Source organism: Megachile rotundata, chromosome 3 (assembly GCF_050947335.1).
Source record: "Megachile rotundata isolate GNS110a chromosome 3, iyMegRotu1, whole genome shotgun sequence".
Taxonomy (NCBI): Eukaryota; Metazoa; Arthropoda; class Insecta; order Hymenoptera; family Megachilidae; genus Megachile; species Megachile rotundata.
The window spans coordinates 9,459,703-9,477,133 of NC_134985.1; the positions used below are offsets into that span (position 1 = coordinate 9,459,703).

General features: G+C 34.2%; 1 protein-coding gene across 26 annotated transcripts in view; it reads left to right on the forward strand.

Annotated features, from left to right (window-relative positions):
* The window catches only part of Glut1 (Glucose transporter 1), a 68,096-nt gene that overhangs the window by 27,332 nt on the left and 23,333 nt on the right, over positions 1-17,431 (forward strand). For 19 of the 26 annotated variants that reach the window (XM_076529682.1, XM_076529681.1, XM_076529687.1 and 16 more), the window contains 9 exons: positions 4,437-4,629; positions 5,189-5,299; positions 5,713-5,808; positions 6,028-6,188; positions 6,994-7,353; positions 8,466-8,697; positions 10,059-10,271; positions 13,653-13,877; positions 15,520-15,659. In XM_076529682.1, the coding sequence (XP_076385797.1) occupies positions 4,437-4,629; positions 5,189-5,299; positions 5,713-5,808; positions 6,028-6,188; positions 6,994-7,353; positions 8,466-8,697; positions 10,059-10,271; positions 13,653-13,877; positions 15,520-15,659 (1,731 nt within the window). Of the gene's footprint in view, positions 1-1,245; positions 1,547-4,436; positions 4,630-5,188; positions 5,300-5,712; positions 5,809-6,027; positions 6,189-6,993; positions 7,354-8,465; positions 8,698-10,058; positions 10,272-13,563; positions 13,878-15,519; positions 15,660-17,431 lie in introns of those variants that run through there. The other 7 variants (XM_076529686.1, XM_076529702.1, XM_076529705.1 and 4 more) reach the window with 6 other exon arrangements.

Here is a 17,431-nt window from a genome sequence, read left to right on the forward strand (position 1 = left end):
TGAAATTGTTTAATCATTATAAATGTTTAAAAATTAGTATTGCATTAATGACAGGGTATTAATACAGGGAAATCATATAAATCATATTTTTGTTAATTTAATAATACATAATAACGACAAATATATTATCTAATATATGAAAAAAATAAATGTTAAATTTTTATATATTTTTCTATTCACAACCCCTAGCAAAAAATTAAGACCATAATTTTCAATTACTATTTTACATTCTAACCTACCATTCTACTCCACTAGTCTATTCTCTACTATTCTACTATTTTAATTTTTAGTATTTTTATTATTTTCTAATTTGTATAATTTTTACTATTTCACTATTCCATTATACTGTGATATTTAATTAGTTTACCATACTATTACTTGATTATTCTATTATACTATTATAGTACTATATTGTTATTCTATTACTACTCACTATATTAGTCTGCCACTATGGTTATTGTTTTCTAGTCCAAATTATCTGTTTCCTTATTTTATTATTTTAATATTTTATTTAAGTGAAAGTTTGTTGTATATAAACAGTATACAAATTATTAACATATATGTGTGGAAAGTATCAGCTATTAAAGTTTGTAAAGAATTTCTGTAGTCCTCAAATTTTATTAAAAACACAAGAGATGTTGAAAATTGAGAGTCCTAATTTTTTGACCTGTTTAGTAACAAGTACTAGGTATTGCTAAACCACCCTATATCGAAGAACTTTTTTAGAAAAATTCTAACTTGATCCCATCATTGAACAACCTAGGTACTAAACCTACACACGTATTCTCCTCGTAAACAACAGAAACAGTTTCCTTAGTATCCTAACTGTTCCGATACACTCGTTACTTCGATGTGTCATCCTTGTGACTTATTTGTGTGCGTGTCTCTGTTACTATTTATCACTCATGATATCATGCTGATTTTTGTGAATTATTTTGCCGATCGATCGTCGTTTCGCATTGAAAGTGATGGGCCCATTCAAATTGCAAGCTCGCTTGTGGACGCGGGCGACTAGGCAGGGGTGAGTAAGCTGGCGGCGCGTCGCATGGCGATGCGTACGCGAGTGAAAGAAAATCAAAAAGAAAAAAAAAAGAGACGATACAAGTCTTCACGCACGTGACGAACCCGTCCTTTTTTTTTTCAAAGAAAAGATATAAATTGGACGTCACGTGACTAATTCGAGCGACTATACCATTTGTATGACATGTATTTGACTGAACCACGACTGTGTTTCCAAACTAGGTAAAGTTTTACAGAGTGAGTGAGATAAGAGGCAGGGGCGGGCGTCGTCGGCCTTTAAACCCCCCGCCACACGTTACCCCTCCACCTTTGGTTGTGGACCTACTTGACAACAAGCTGTGCAATCGTTCAGAGTCAATTGATTGGATTTGGTGGATAATCCAACGTACGTACATATGTCGTGAACAAAGCAAAGAACAAATAGATCTGTGAGAATAAGACGAAATACTGAATCAAGAGGAGTGAGTGGGGAGGCATAGAGGCTACTGTAGTTTCGGAACACAGCCATGGTCTCCCTACCTCCCAGGTACATGGCAACATCATCACTGCTCTTTCTTTCTCTATCTTTCTCTGTCTGTCAGATTTTATTATCTATTTTATTATCATTTCTTTTATTATTCCTACTCTGATCATCCAAAGTATTTCACATCTGGATTTTAGGAGTCCTCAGGATGAAATAAATCACTTCATAGGTTAAGATAGGCTATGGACAATGTAGCTATTGGGAAAACTGTTCATGAAGTAACTGAGATAATTGTTAACGATGGAAGTAACTGAAGTAACCAAAATAACTTAATTATTAAAATAGCTGACATAACTAAAACTATTAGCGACTGAAGTAACTGAGGTGGTTCAGAAATTTGTTAGACCTCCACTTCATTCAGAATATAAATACAATATTTTGTTGCAGTTAGGTTAGAATAGGGCTAGCTTTAGTTATACTTCATATTGTACAGCTTTTTTGAAGATTTTTTTAAAACAACCAGATAAACTCTTACCTAATTTAATAAAATGAATTGCTACCTAACTTGAAATAATAAAATAAATCGAGGGTATATAGGTACAATTGCATATAGCATACAGCAATCTATTTATCTTGCACTATGAATCACATGTGAACCACATGTGAATAGTCATGAAACACATTTGAATAGTCATTTTCATCAAACTCGAACGTCCAAATTAATGTACCATGTATATCATATTGTGTAACAGAACTACGTGTGAACCACATATGAGCCATGTGTGAACCATGTATGAACCATATGTGAATAGTCATGAACCACATTTGAATAGTCATTTTCATCAAACTTGAACGTCCAAATCAATGTACCATGTATATCATGTTGTGTAACAGAACTACGTGTGAACCACGTATGAACCATGTGTGAAACATGTGTGAATAGTTAAAAGAAAGTTGCACATAATTCTCCAAAATAACTTATTCTCCAAAATAAGGTGGAATACTTTGGAAGACCAGTGTACTTTGATCCTAGTGTACCTCCAGATTCTCCAATTATATTTCTTTGGTATTCTCTTTCTTTATCACCCTCTCTATCATATCTCTCTCTTCTACGGGTCATGTGTTCATTCATTTCTCACTGTTCACCTGTCACTCGACTTGCCTTGCGTCAATTTTTCTCTATTTTTCACACTCTCTTGCTCTCTGTTTCGTTTGAACCCTCCTCTTTCCGGAATTAAAAAACACCACCTGTTTTTCTGTTCTGCTTTTGGCTGTGCACATCGATCGACAAGTTTGCCAAATCTCCTTCAAGTCGAGAGATCATCATATAATGCATATTATTTATAATATATATATTTCAATCACGTTACATGCAACGTTTCGAATTGAACGAGCATCGGAATCATTCTTTAATCACACTTGCACATTCCCGCATCGTGTATCGTAGATGATCACGCTTCGCGTGTGCCGAAGCTGTAAATCGTTTAATGGGAAAACGATCGTGATTCTAAACGCGGCCATAAACGAACACCGATTCGATTTTATAGTACGGGTGGTAACGGGGGTAACTTTATATAAAACGGGATGACCATAGTTCCCATTTTTTTCTCACCTTCACAAACTTCCATCTAATGTGCACAGCTCTAACAATTATGTATATATATTTAAACATATATATATTTCTATATATATGTATCTCTACATCACCGTAGTGTTTCTCACCCTGGACACTCACTTACACACAATTTAGACGTGCTTTTAGTGGCGTTTGTACGTTGTGCTACTTTGTCAATTCAATCATATGTATATCTCTATATTTCTATACATAGACAGAATATAATATATATATGTATACATATATCATACATATCTATATGTGTCTTGTATATCTGTTTACACGCTACTCGTATACCCAACGTTTCCTTAGCTGCCGAGCTACCGCTGGCTCGCTGACATTTTTACAAAATGGTGTACGTATGGTGTGGAGCCTGGTAGGTCTTCGGGAAAATGACTAGTTAGGGATATGACTCACAGATATTTTTATCTTGCAGACATTAATATTTTTGCTGTGAACATGTGTAGGTATGTGGAGAGGGATTTCTATACCCCACATTTCTGTACCCTTGCATTCCCATATTCTTGTGTCCTTTGATCTCTATATCTCTCTGATCTACCTATGATCTCTAGATTTCTAACTCTAGTGTTCTATATCTTCATACACCTAAATCTCTTAATTTCTATACCTCTACATCCCCATATTCTTGTATACTTGTAGGTCTGTATTAGATTTCGGAATATTGATATCTCTAGATTTCTAGGTTGCTAGACTCCAGATTTACACATTCCATAACTCTTAGATTAACATCAATTCTTGTGATTCACTACATCAGTAAATTTCTATACATTATTATCAGTATTTCTAGGTCTTCATGTTCTTTATATAGATCTCTATATTCTTTACATAGATCTTTATACTCTTCACATAGATCTTTATATTCCTTTTCCTCCATACACTCACATGCTTATACTATGTACCTCTGTATGCATCACACTTCTAAATCCTTGTATACCATGCAAACTTCACATATCCTATATCCAAACACAAGAAGTCAAACTCTCACTAACTAAATCATAACGTAAGAATCCCATTCACATATTCCCAAAAACACCACGCTTCACACCGTACCAAATAATCGCACCGTCGAGAATCATTCATCATCATGTCACATAAAGTACACGTTAATTCGTGCTAAAAGAAAAAGAGAGAAGCGCACGCTAAGAGAAGGCTCGGCAGTTGTCCGGCGCGGAGGTAGATGGATACTTCTGTTTAGGGGACTAGGCATCATAGAGTTTAGCCTTGATCGTCTAGTGTTGTTCAATGTGTTCGACAATGTCGATTTGCTTTCCCGGGCGAGCCAGTGAGATTCACGTGAGGGTATGTGTGTGTGGGCAGTCTGCAGAAACAGGTCAGCGTTATGAGTATGAACTTGAGTGCCAAGCTGGACGAGCTGCAGCGGGGTGACCGCCAGCTGGAGACCACCGTCGCCCTCTGCGAGATCCGCACCCAGCTGCAGGAACTCACCAAGAGCGTAGAGTCTTGCCAGAGCGAGGTCAGCGAGGTCAAACGGGACATGGTCGCGATCAAGGTACTGTCGGTCTATCGTACAATTGATGACGGATATCCCTTCGAAGGGGAATAGATCAAATTTATTTTTATATTGAATGACTAAGAATAATTCTGGATATTTTGAGACTCTCTCTATTTTGAGATATATTGAGATTTTGTAATATTCTTTAAATGTCAAGATATTATTTTAGGGACACTAGTTGTGAGACACCTTGTATATTCCATTAGTTTTAACTTAACCATGAATTAACAAATCAGGACCTAAGTCCCTAAATTAAATAAAAATTATCTGCGAGCAAATAAAAATATTTTGCAATATTAAAATTGTATATTAATTTAAACTATTCTAAGAGCAGTTCAGAATGTTCTTTTTCATTCAATCTAAAGAATGGCCTATTCAAACCATTCCCCTTCACTTACACTTCGTTTTCCCATAAATTTCGACTGACAGTAACCGATTTTCACCGCAAAGTTCTTTAAACGCTTTTAACCTAAAAACTTGAAATCTGCGCCCAAGCGAAACTGTTAGAATTGAAATCTAAATCTGTTGCTAAATTGTATTTCCTAATGTCACGCAGCAAGAACTAGATACAGTACAACAGGTGAAAGAAGAGATAGAGGAATTACGAGAATACGTGGATCGACTCGAAGAACATTCACATCGACGGAAACTTAGACTTTTGGAGCAGGTGACGCTTGTCTTTACGATCAGAATGTTTTCCTTTAATTCCGTTTATTTTGTGTGTGGCAATTTTATTTTTGCGATACGATGAAACGCTTTTGATGGCTGTTTATTTATGTACATAATCATCAGTTGTGTTTGGTTTTGTAAGATGTAAATCGTTCAACATTACGTTTGATTTAGATTTGATTTGTGCATCTCATGTTCATTGTAGCATACTATGATTTTATAGCATACCAAAGGATTTTTTAATAAACCATTAGAACTGTTTGGCGTGGTTTTATTTCAACCTTTCATCGTTTTATTTGATCATGTGCCTGTTAACTTATTTTTTTGTAGAGTATCTTTTAATGGCTGCTATTTTGTTTGCGCTGTGCTTGCTGTTTGTGGACTCAAACGATAATTCGATGATGTTTTCAGGGGCTAACGCTTTTCCTGTCGTATGCAATACTGGCAGCAGTTTTAGGGATGTTGCAGTTTGGATACAACACTGGAGTCATTAATGCGCCGGAAGTGGTACGTTTTAAAATATTATTTCCATTATTACTTTATTATCCAACGAGTTCGTATCGATCATAAATAATTTTCATAAGAATCTGAAATTGCGGGGAGTCCTTTTAATTACTTCATCAAAAACACTCAAGCAATTGTCGATAATAAAGATCATAAATAATAGGAACTTCCATAGCTATAATACTTGAACGTACGATTGTTTTGTCTTTACGATTGTTTCAGAATATTGAAAATTTTATGAAAGACGTATACAAGGACAGGTACGGAGAGGACATTTCAGACGACTCCGTGAAGAAATTGTATTCCGTGGCAGTGAGCATATTCGCAATCGGTGGTATGCTTGGTGGTTTTAGTGGAGGAATAATTGCCAACAGATTTGGCAGGTTTGTACATTTTCATTTCCCAATTTTTACCAGTAATTACGCTAGAGCTCTGCACGCGCCAGATCCACATTAAAAGGTTAGGCTAGACTCTGAATTATACAGGACATCTTGGTCAATTCAAGAAATGCCACATTTTTTGTCAATTTTAAATTTGATCAAAGACAGCACTATTTTATTTACATTCACTCCAAGGAACTAACTTCAAAAGGTTAGCAGAGCCAGTAAAATATAATAAATTATTTTGGATAAAAATTTGATGTACTGAGAGCTGCACAGTTAATAGTATTTCTAAAAAATTGAACTTTTTTCTTAAAACTGTTACAACTGTTACTACAAAAATGTACTAAGAGCTGCAAAATTAATGGAATTGTTAAAAAATTGTCTTGAAAAAACATTGAACAAATTTGTTCTTAAAACGGTTACTTAAAGCTGTTACTACAAAACTGTTTGTAGTGATCATAAACTTTTGTAACATTTTTCTTTATTCATTGAATTTTAAGATTTATACACAAAAATTTGTGAATAGCAGATTTGAAAAATAAAATTACACAAAACTATTAAGTGAAATAATTAACAATTTATTTCATAAGAACCATAGTACTTCAGGATTCCTAGTATATTCCCTAGCGTTTAGTCAACCTTGCTTTTGACTCTAATAAACACTAAGAAGTAACAGAAACATCATCACACACAAGCACCAAAAATGTGGTATTTTCTGAACCGATCCGAAATCGTTACAACAAAAATGATTGATACAAAAATTGTTCGCTGATATTTATTTTTGTCTGTTTCGATTCGCTGACAGAAAGGGGGGCTTACTGCTAAACAACGTGCTGGGCATCGTGGGGGCGTGCCTGATGGGTTGTACAAAAATTGCTCAGGCATACGAAATGTTGTTCTTCGGACGGTTCATCATTGGTGTCAATTGTGGCTTAAACACCTCGCTGGTTCCCATGTACATATCGGAGATAGCACCATTGAACCTGAGAGGCGGCCTAGGCACGGTGAACCAGCTCGCTGTTACGGTGGGCCTCCTGGTCTCCCAGGTGCTGGGCATCGAGCAAATCCTTGGAACGAACGATGGTTGGCCGGTTCTCTTAGGGCTAGCTATCTGCCCTGCCATTCTACAGTTGTTGCTGCTTCCAGTTTGCCCTGAATCTCCAAGGTAGACTGCCTCATCCCAGTTTGTATCTGGCTTACGCAGCTAAAATTCATATTTCTTTTAGATATCAATCATATGTACTATCAAAAAGTTTCAGCTTTCAAAATACAGTACAATGTACAGTGTTGAAGAATAATTTGAATAGGATTTGACTGTTTGTATTCAAAAGATGACCTACTAGGTTTGAAATAGATTTTTAACTAAATCTACAATGTTATATATGTAGTAAATAAACACTGAGAAATTGACAATGGTCGACTGATTAATAATAGGGAAATAACTTCAAACTTTGCAATAGAAAAGTAGAGTGTGTACTTCTTTGAATGCAAAGGGTAACCTTGACAAAGTACCTTGACAATCAAGTTACACCTTCAATCAAGTTAAACCTTGAATGAAGTTACACCTTGAATGAAGTTACACCTTGAATCAAGTTAAACCTTGAATGAAATTACACCTTGAATCAAGTTAAACATTGAATCAAGTTACACCTTGAATCAAGTTACACCTTAAATCAAGTCAAACCTTGAATCAAGTTACAGCTTGAATCAAGTTAAACCTTGAATGAAATTACACCTTGAATCAAGTTAAACCTTGAATCAAGTTAAATCTTGAACCAAGTTAAACCTTGAATCAACTTAAACCTTGAACCAAGTTAAACCTTGAACCAAGTTAAACCTTGAATCAAGTTAAACCTTGAATCAAGTTACACCTTGAATGAAGTTACACCTTGAATCAAGTTAAACCTTGAATGAAATTACACCTTGAATCAAGTTAAACATTGAATCAAGTTACACCTTGAATCAAGTTACACCTTAAATCAAGTCAAACCTTGAATCAAGTTACAGCTTGAATCAAGTTAAACCTTGAATGAAATTACACCTTGAATCAAGTTAAACCTTGAATCAAGTTAAATCTTGAACCAAGTTAAACCTTGAATCAACTTAAACCTTGAACCAAGTTAAACCTTGAATCAAGTTAAACCTTGAATCAAGTTAAACCTTGAATCAAGTTACACCTTGAATCAAGTTAAACCTTGAATCAAGATAAACCTTCAAGCTCCTTTGAATAAGATTTAAATATGTAAAATAATATGATTGTTTTCGAACGTGCTTCAGATATTTGCTCATTACCAAACAGTGGGAGGAAGAAGCGCGTAAAGCTTTGAGAAGGTTGAGAGCCAGTAACCAAGTGGAGGAAGACATCGAGGAAATGAGAGCGGAAGAGCGGGCTCAACAAGCCGAGTCTCGAATATCGATGACAGAGCTCATATGTAGCCCGACTTTAAGAGCACCCCTTGTTATCGGTGTGGTTATGCAACTTTCCCAACAGCTTTCAGGCATTAATGCTGTAAGTAGCGAGGACCGCTATAAATTTAGTGTCTATAACGTTAACGGCTACGAATAGGGATATCATGCGCGGGAAAGTTTCGCCGTTTAAGTTGTGAAACAACCTAGTTCAAGAAAATACCGATATCTCTGTACTGGCTTGAGAGATTTGCGCTTTGTGTTTCAGGCAGCAAAGTTGTAAGAACTGTTTTAAAGGTTGTGTAACGGTCTTTGATATGATTTTTGTTACTGATGTGGAGGATTTTGAGGAATCTTTGGGTAAAATTTGTTTTGGTGATAAATTGATGATGGAATGTTACCGATGATGAGTACGTGGCGTTGTAGTACATGAAGTTGTAGTTTGGATGCAAGTCAGTAATGGATACTGGATCAATAATGGACTAGTGATGGCTGTTTATAACCAGAAAACTTTATTTCTGTTACTAGTAATTATTATGGAAAGCTAGAAGTCTTTCTATTTATTTTCTAACCAACATTGGCTCTAAAATTTGTTTGGTTCCAAGTATAAAAAAGTATAGATGAGTTTGATAAGGTTAGGGACAATTGAGTGTAAGGTTAAGTTGGGTACTAAGCTATGTTAAGTTAGGTTAGGAGATGGTACAAGATTAAATTAAGTTAAATCAAGTTTGAAGTATAAGTACAGATTTGAATGATGAATATAATAAAATTAAATTAGATTAGGTTATTTAGGTTAGGGATGACTTGGGAATGAATTCAGTATAAGGTAAAGTTGGGTCACACTAACAAGTTAAGTTTGAAGTTTACACAAGGTTAAATTATGTTTAATCAAGCTTGAAGTATAAGTACAGACTTGAATGATGAACATAATAAAGTAAAATTAGGTTAGGTCATTTAGGTTAGGAATGATTTGGGAATGAATAGAGTATAAGGTGAAGTTGGGTTACACTAAGCTATGTTAAGTTAAGTTTGAAGTTTATACAAGGTTAAATTATGTTAAATCAAGCTTGAAGTATAAGTACAAATTTGAATGATGAACATAGATATAAAGTAAAATTTGGTTAGATTATTTAGGTTAGTACTAATAAAATTCCTTAACTGAATTGTATAATATAAACCAAAGCCTAAATGTCATCAATAATGATTATTGATAACCAAATATAAATTTCAGCCATCTGTATTAACTACTTATAAACAAAATTAAATTTCCCTTATTGATACTGTTTATTTATGACAAAAATTTGAATCATTATCTAATAATAAAAGAAATTTTAATTATTCACGATCATTATTAAAATCATGTCACCCATTTAAACCTAATATAACAAATGACATAAAAAGTGTAATTTTTTGTCTTTATTATAAATAAAAAGAGAAGTAATTATTTTGGATGTCTGTTTTCAGGTGTTTTACTATTCGACAAATTTGTTCACTAGTTCTGGTTTGACAGAGGAGAGTGCCAAGTTTGCAACCATTGGCATAGGTGCCATTATGGTTTGTATGACGTTAGTATCCATCCCGCTTATGGATAGAACCGGAAGGCGTACGCTCCACTTGTACGGTCTTGGTGGCATGTTTATCTTTTCAATATTCATCACAATTTCTTTTCTGATAAAGGTGAGTCGAGCTATTTTGCAACGCAATTCATTCGAAGGTTACGGGTCACATAAGCCATATATGCTAATTAAATGTAATCGCGTATCGAGAGCTATTTAACTATAATAATAAATGAGCTGTAACAATTTTGACTGTCGATATTAATTAAATAACAAAATCAGCTTCAGATTAAAGAAAGTGGAATTTAGCGTATCGAATCCGATTACTTGTTAACGTAGAAAGTTGAAGAAAATATCAAGATCTCTCGGGACATTAATTAAGCCACAGAGAAACGTGGACTGTATATAGCTATCTCTTTGTGCTTTGTCACTTCATGCACCTTGGCGAAAAGGTGTATCTAACACTTTGTTCACAGCTGGAGTGCGGCACTGCACCGACAGTGAGAGTTATCACCACTTTTACGTATATAAATATGCATCTGAACGTATCACTTTTATTTCTCCCTATCATTCATGTAACTTGTAAGGTCTCTCCGAATTCCCGCATGTTTTTCCTTAGTTGCATATTCGACGTTACAACATGTTACTCATTTGACGCATAGGATTAACTGCGAGCAATTTAATTGGTTATGATGGTAATTGTGTGTGCAATTGTTTAGAGTTGGATTGGTAATTCGAGGGCGGAGGTTTGAGAATTTGGGAAATTTTGGAGGTGGAAATTTGGGGAGAGATATGGGGATTTGGAGGGTTGTGGATTTGGGGATTTGGGAGTTTAGGTATTTAGGGATTTGCGGATTTGGGGATTTGGGAGTTTAGGGATTTGGGGGTTGGAAAGTTGGAAATTGAAAATTTTGGGATTTGAGAATTTTGGGATTTGAGAATTTTGGGATTTGAGAATTTTGGGAATTTGAGAATTTTGGGAATTTGAGAATTTGGAAATTTGAGAACTTGGGGATCTGGGAAATTAGGGATTTGAGAAGCTGGAGATTTGAGACCTTGGGATGTGAGAATTTGGGAATTTGAGAATTTGGGGATTTGAAAATTTGGGGATTTGAGAATTTGGGAATTTGAGAATTTAGGGATTTGAGAATATAGGAATTTAAAAATTTGGGGATTTGAGAATTTTGGGATTTGAGAATATAGGAATTTGAGAATTTGGGGATTTGAGAATTTTGGGATTTGAGAATTTTGGGAATTTGAAAATTTGGCTATTTGAGAACTTGGGGATCTGAGACCTTGGAGATTTGAGAATTTGGGGATTTGAGAAATTGGGAATTGGAGAAGTTGGAGATTTGAGAAGTTGAGGATTTGAAAATTTGAGAATTTGGGAATTAGAGGGTTTGAAAATTTGGGGGTTGTAAAAATTTGAAAATTTGAAAATTAGGAGCATGTGAAATTTGAGAATTTGAGGATTTGCAAATTTGGTTGAGAAAATTTAAAAATTTTGATATTTCAGAATTTATAAATCTTACTTTAGGAATATTAAAATCACATGATATAAACATTTTTAAATTTGACATGTTACTCTGTAAACCTCAATTTTATCACTTTTCTTATGTATTCCTCAGTAATTAAAATAAACTAGATTTATATACTTACTCCAAAATGCAATTGAAATGAGTATATCCATTACTCCACATCACCTCGGTCCAACATTTATTAGTTCACACACAAAAAAAAGAACAGACATTCACAAATCGTAATGTGTCAAATATTAACAATGTATGCATTATAATTTATTTGCTTAAGCTTAATGTGCTTTTTATGACCCCTGTCCTTTCCCAGTCCCTCCCCTCCCTTCTTACTAACGGCCTCTTTCGTGACTGCCTGGAGGAGACAATTACTCCCTATTATTATTAGTCTACGTTTTGGCTCAAACCTGTCACCCTTTGTCACGTAATATCTATATATGTATCTTATACATATAAAAAAACATTCTAAATAGTCGAAATTAATCGATATTGTGTACACCAAATTGTGTAGCACTAACAGTTCACCTACTCTTGTTACAGATTCGTGTAAAATGCTAATACGTAATTTTAAGAGGCAATTTATAATTATGAAGATAGTTTTGTTTTGACGTAAACGTTGGTTAAAGTCCGAGCAACGTGTCCTGGTACTCCTTGCGTCGAAATTAGCCAGTCATATGCTTGATCGCTTAAATGGAAGATGTGTTTAATGTAAATATACGCTTCTGTTCAAAAGTCATGGAACACTTATCTGATTTGGTACATTTAATATATGGTAATTAATTAAATCATGTAGACTCGTGTAAAGTGGTTCTTTGTATATTTTAATTTTGTTTGAAATATGTACTTTTAAGTAGATATGTAATTGTGTAAGGAAGAGAAGATTAAAATAGAGAATTATGTGGAGGATGATAAGTGGTAGATATTTTAGTATTTTTATATTGATTGGGAAGATTTGATATAAGATTGTGTAAGAAATTTGCTAGTTTAGGGATTTAGGGAGCAGGGATTTAGGGGGTAGGGATTTAGGAATATGAAAATTTAGGAGTACAGGGATTTAGGGGGATAGGGATTTAGAGGTATAGGGATTTAGGGGAATAGGGATTTAGGGGAATAGGAATTTAGGGGTATAGGGGTTTAGGGGTACGGGGATTTAGGGATACAGGAATTTAGGGTATACGTATTGAGAGGTAAAGGAACTTAGGAATTTAGAGAATTAGTAATTTAGGGATTTAGAAATTTGGAAATTTGGGGATTTAAAAATTTGAAAATTTGAAAATTTGAGAATTTCAAAATTCGAAAATGTGGAAATTTAGAAGCGTGGAAATTGGGAAGCGTGGAAATTTGGAAGTGTGGAAGTTTGGAAGCGTGGAAATTTGGAAGTGTGGAAATTTGGGGATTCAGAAATTTAGAAATTTGGAAATTTGGAAATTTGGAAATTTGGAAATTTGAGAATTTGGGAATTTGTTAGTGTGGAAATTTAGAAGCGTGGAAATTGGGAAGCGTGGAAATTGGGAAGCGTGGAAATTGGGAAGCGTGGAAATTTGGAAGTGTGGAAATTTGGAAACGTGGGAATTTGGAAGTGTGGAAATTTGGGGATTCAGAAATTTAGAAATTTGGAAATTTGAGAATTTGGAAATTTAGAAGTGTGGAAATTTGGAAATCAGCAAACTAAACTTGTACTAGCAAATTCCCCTTTGACTATATCGCTATTTCCCACCATGAAACACTAATAAAGTACTAATAGGTGTGTTATGACCTTTGAACGGAAGCGTAACCATATAACAGAGCACGTTCGCATTGTTGCAATCGCATCATCGCCTTGACACAGGGTTGAGCTGCACAAATGCATGCTGTAACGTTTTTGTTTTCTCCGTCGTTTAGTTTTTCTATAGGTTTTACGATTTTGTTCTCCTGAGACGAGACTCCTCCGGCTGCTCAGGAAAGACGAACACGATTCTACTGCCTGATAGGAGTTTTTCGGTTATGTGCAGGAAATGATTGACTGGATGTCTTATCTGTCGGTCGTGTCGACGCTAAGTTTCGTGGTGTTCTTTGCTGTCGGACCTGGCTCCATTCCTTGGATGATCACCGCCGAGCTGTTCTCCCAAGGTCCTAGACCTGCTGCCATGTCTATCGCGGTTCTTGTCAATTGGATGGCTAATTTTTTGGTTGGCATTGGTTTTCCAAGTATGAAGGTAAGACTCACTCATTTAGTTATTCATTCATTTAATTACTCACTCACTCGCTCACTCATTTATTCACTCACTCACTCACTCACTCACTCACTCACTCACTTACTCACTTACTCTGTCACTCATTCACTCACTCACTAATTTATTTACTCGCTCACATACTTACTCACTCCTTTACACACTCACTCACTCATTCAGTTATTCACTCATTTAGTTACTCACTCACTCGCTCACTCATATATTCACTCACTCACTCATTCACTCACTTACTCAGTCACTCATTCACTCACTCACTAATTTATTTACTCGCTCACATACTTACTCACTTCTTTACATACTCACTCACTCATTCAGTCACTCACTCATTTAGTTACTCACTCACTCACTCACTCATTTATTCACTCACTCACTCACTCACTCACTCACTCACTTACTCATTTACTCAGTCACTCATTCACTCACTCACTAATTTATTTACTCGCTCACATACTTACTCACTCCTTTACACACTCACTCACTCATTCAGTCACTCACTTACTCACTTACTCTGTCACTCAATCACTAATTTATTTACTCAGTCACACACTTACTCACTCATTTACACACTCACTATCTTATCCAGTCATTCACTAACTCAGTTGCCCAATTACTGAATCTCTTACTAACTCAGTAGCTCATTCACTCTTTCCCACAGTCATTCACTCATTTATTCATTCATGCATTCAGTCACTCACTCATTCATTCACTTATATTTGTTTCTAGAAAAGTAGTATAACTATAAGAAATTCACATACACCATTCTACTTCTTGTTAAATATAATTAAAATTTGTATTTTGATATAAGTGACTGACTAGTAATTTTGATATAAGTGACTGATTTGTAAATTTAATAAAAGTCAGTAATTAATAATTTTGGTAAAATTGACTGACTGACAATTTTGACATAAATTGTTGACTTTGTAATTTGATGTAAGTGACTGTCTTGTAAATTTTAGTGAAATCAACTGATTTGTAAATTTGATGTGAGTGACTGTACAATTTGATAAAAATGCCTAATTAATAAATTTTGTAAAATTGACTGACTGACTAATAATTTTGGTATAAATTACTGGTTTTATAATTTCATATAAATGACTGACTTATTAATTTGGTAAAATTGACTGGTTTGTAAATTTAATATAAGTGATTGATTTGTAAAATTTTATAAAAATGATTAATTAGTAATTTTGGTAAATTTGACTGACCAATAATTTTGATATGAGTGACTGACTAGTAAATTTGACATAAGTGACTGATTTACAAATTTCATATGATTTGATATAAGTAAAATTTGAAATAAGTAATTCCTAAATTCGCTAGAACTTCCTAAATATTCCACAATCTTCCTCATATAAACAAAAAAGTCCACAATGTGATTTACGTATACCTCCAAATCTCAATGAATGAAACTGTATCTCATGTTACTACACAGTCCCATTCTAAGCACTCGATCTTCGAAGAAAGACTTGTCCACACACCCGGAAGCCTCGAGCAGTCAAATTTAAACGGTTCTCGCATTTTTAAGCAGTAGAAAAGCAGATCTCTGCGCAAGACGATTGACATTTCGCTATTTATAAACTGACCCCCTCGTTTTGTTGTGTTACAGACTAGCCTTGAAAACTACACGTTCCTACCATTCAGTGCATTCCTAGCCATCTTCTGGATCTTCACGTACAAGAAGGTTCCTGAGACCAAGAATAAAACGTTCGAGGAAATTCTAGCTTTATTCAGGCACGGTAACGACAGGTATGCAATAAACAAACCACTTAATACCATCCCAAATACCTACACCAAATCGCTAGATAGATAATCCTCAGTTTTGCGTGTCTCCCCTCTTTAATTTTTATCGATTTTTCTTGTACGTATTGTTAGATCGTCTCGATACAAAACATCCGATTTCAAAATATGAAATTTTTCAGAATATAAAATATTCAAAATGTAAAATGTTCAAAATACAAATAATGTAGAAGTAAATCGGTTGTCTCGTTTGACGATCTGACCCAGTAGCAACGCTCAAAGACAGCTTTCCGTTTGATTTTCATTTGCCGACGAAACCGATATCGGTTAAGAAAGAAGAATAAAGACTTTGTACTTATTTTTTCGCGAATATCGTCACTCGGTGCATGACACACTTGTTATCGTATCCGTCCAGGCATCCGCCCGACTACGCTTCGCGATGAAGCCTCAAATGTAACACACGATCTTTTGAACGCTGACAGAGAAAGAAATTGTTCCTTCTTTCTCGTTTGTGAGGAATCCTCGGATTTCTGATCATGCTAGGTGCAATGCTGACTATATGTGAATACCTTTTTCCTGCATCATCACACGTTGACTAACATGGCGATTCAATTTTATGGTAATACGTGGTTTTATTTATGGTAATTCAATTTTAGTGTAATTAAATTTGAAAGAGTTTGGCCCAATTATTGTATGGAAAGGACGCAGAAAAATTAGGGATGGAATTTTTTAATTTATCATGTACTATGCGTGTATTATGTTCAAATTGTATTATGTTAAAATTGATTTCATTAGATATATAAATTAAAGTTTGTTAAATATGTAAATTGAAGTTTGTTAAATATGTAGATTGAAGTTTGTTAAATATGTAGATTGAAGTTTGTTAAATTTGTAGATTGAAGTTTGTTAAATATATAAATTGAAGGTTTGTCAAATATATAAATTGAAGTTGTGTAAAATATATAAACTGAAAGTTTGTTAAATGTATACGTTAAAATTTGTTAAATATGTACATTGAAAATTTGTTAAATTTGTAATTTTATTTCTATTGATTTTAAAATGTAATTTCTACACTGAGGACTTTTATGTATTTCTTATATAAAAATTGTTCAAATTAACATTTTTTTAAATTGTCCATGATACGAAATATTTATTCTCCTACAAAAATGTTGAATTTTTAAGTGGAAAGATATGAAAGTCACAAATTTAGTTGTTGACCTTATTTGATCCTTTTTGAAGAACAGCAAACTTAATTATTTAACAAACTTATTTTTGATTAATCTAACTAAAAATCTTTCTGCTGGAATAAATAACAGATTCCTGTGAAAATTTAATGAATAATATTATGTTTGGTGACTTTTATTACAAAAAGATATGCTGTCCACAAATTTAGTTGCTGGCCTAATTTTATCCTCTTTGATGAACAACTTAATTATTTAACAAACTTATTTTTGATTAATCTGACTAAAAATCCTCATGCTGGAATAAATAACAGATTCTTGTAAAAATTTAAGAAATAATATGATGTTTGGTGAATTTTGTGACAAAAAGATATGTGGTCCACAAATTTAGTTGCTGGCCTAATTTCATCCTCTCTGGTGAACAACAAACTTAATTATTTAACAAAATTATTTTTGATCAATTTTAATAAAAATCTTTCTTATGAAACTTCACATATCACATATGAGTAATATTATAAATTCCAAAACTGATATAGTGTTTTACGACGTGCCATTTTCACCGTGTCAGTCAACGTGTTAACTATAATCAAACAGGATTGC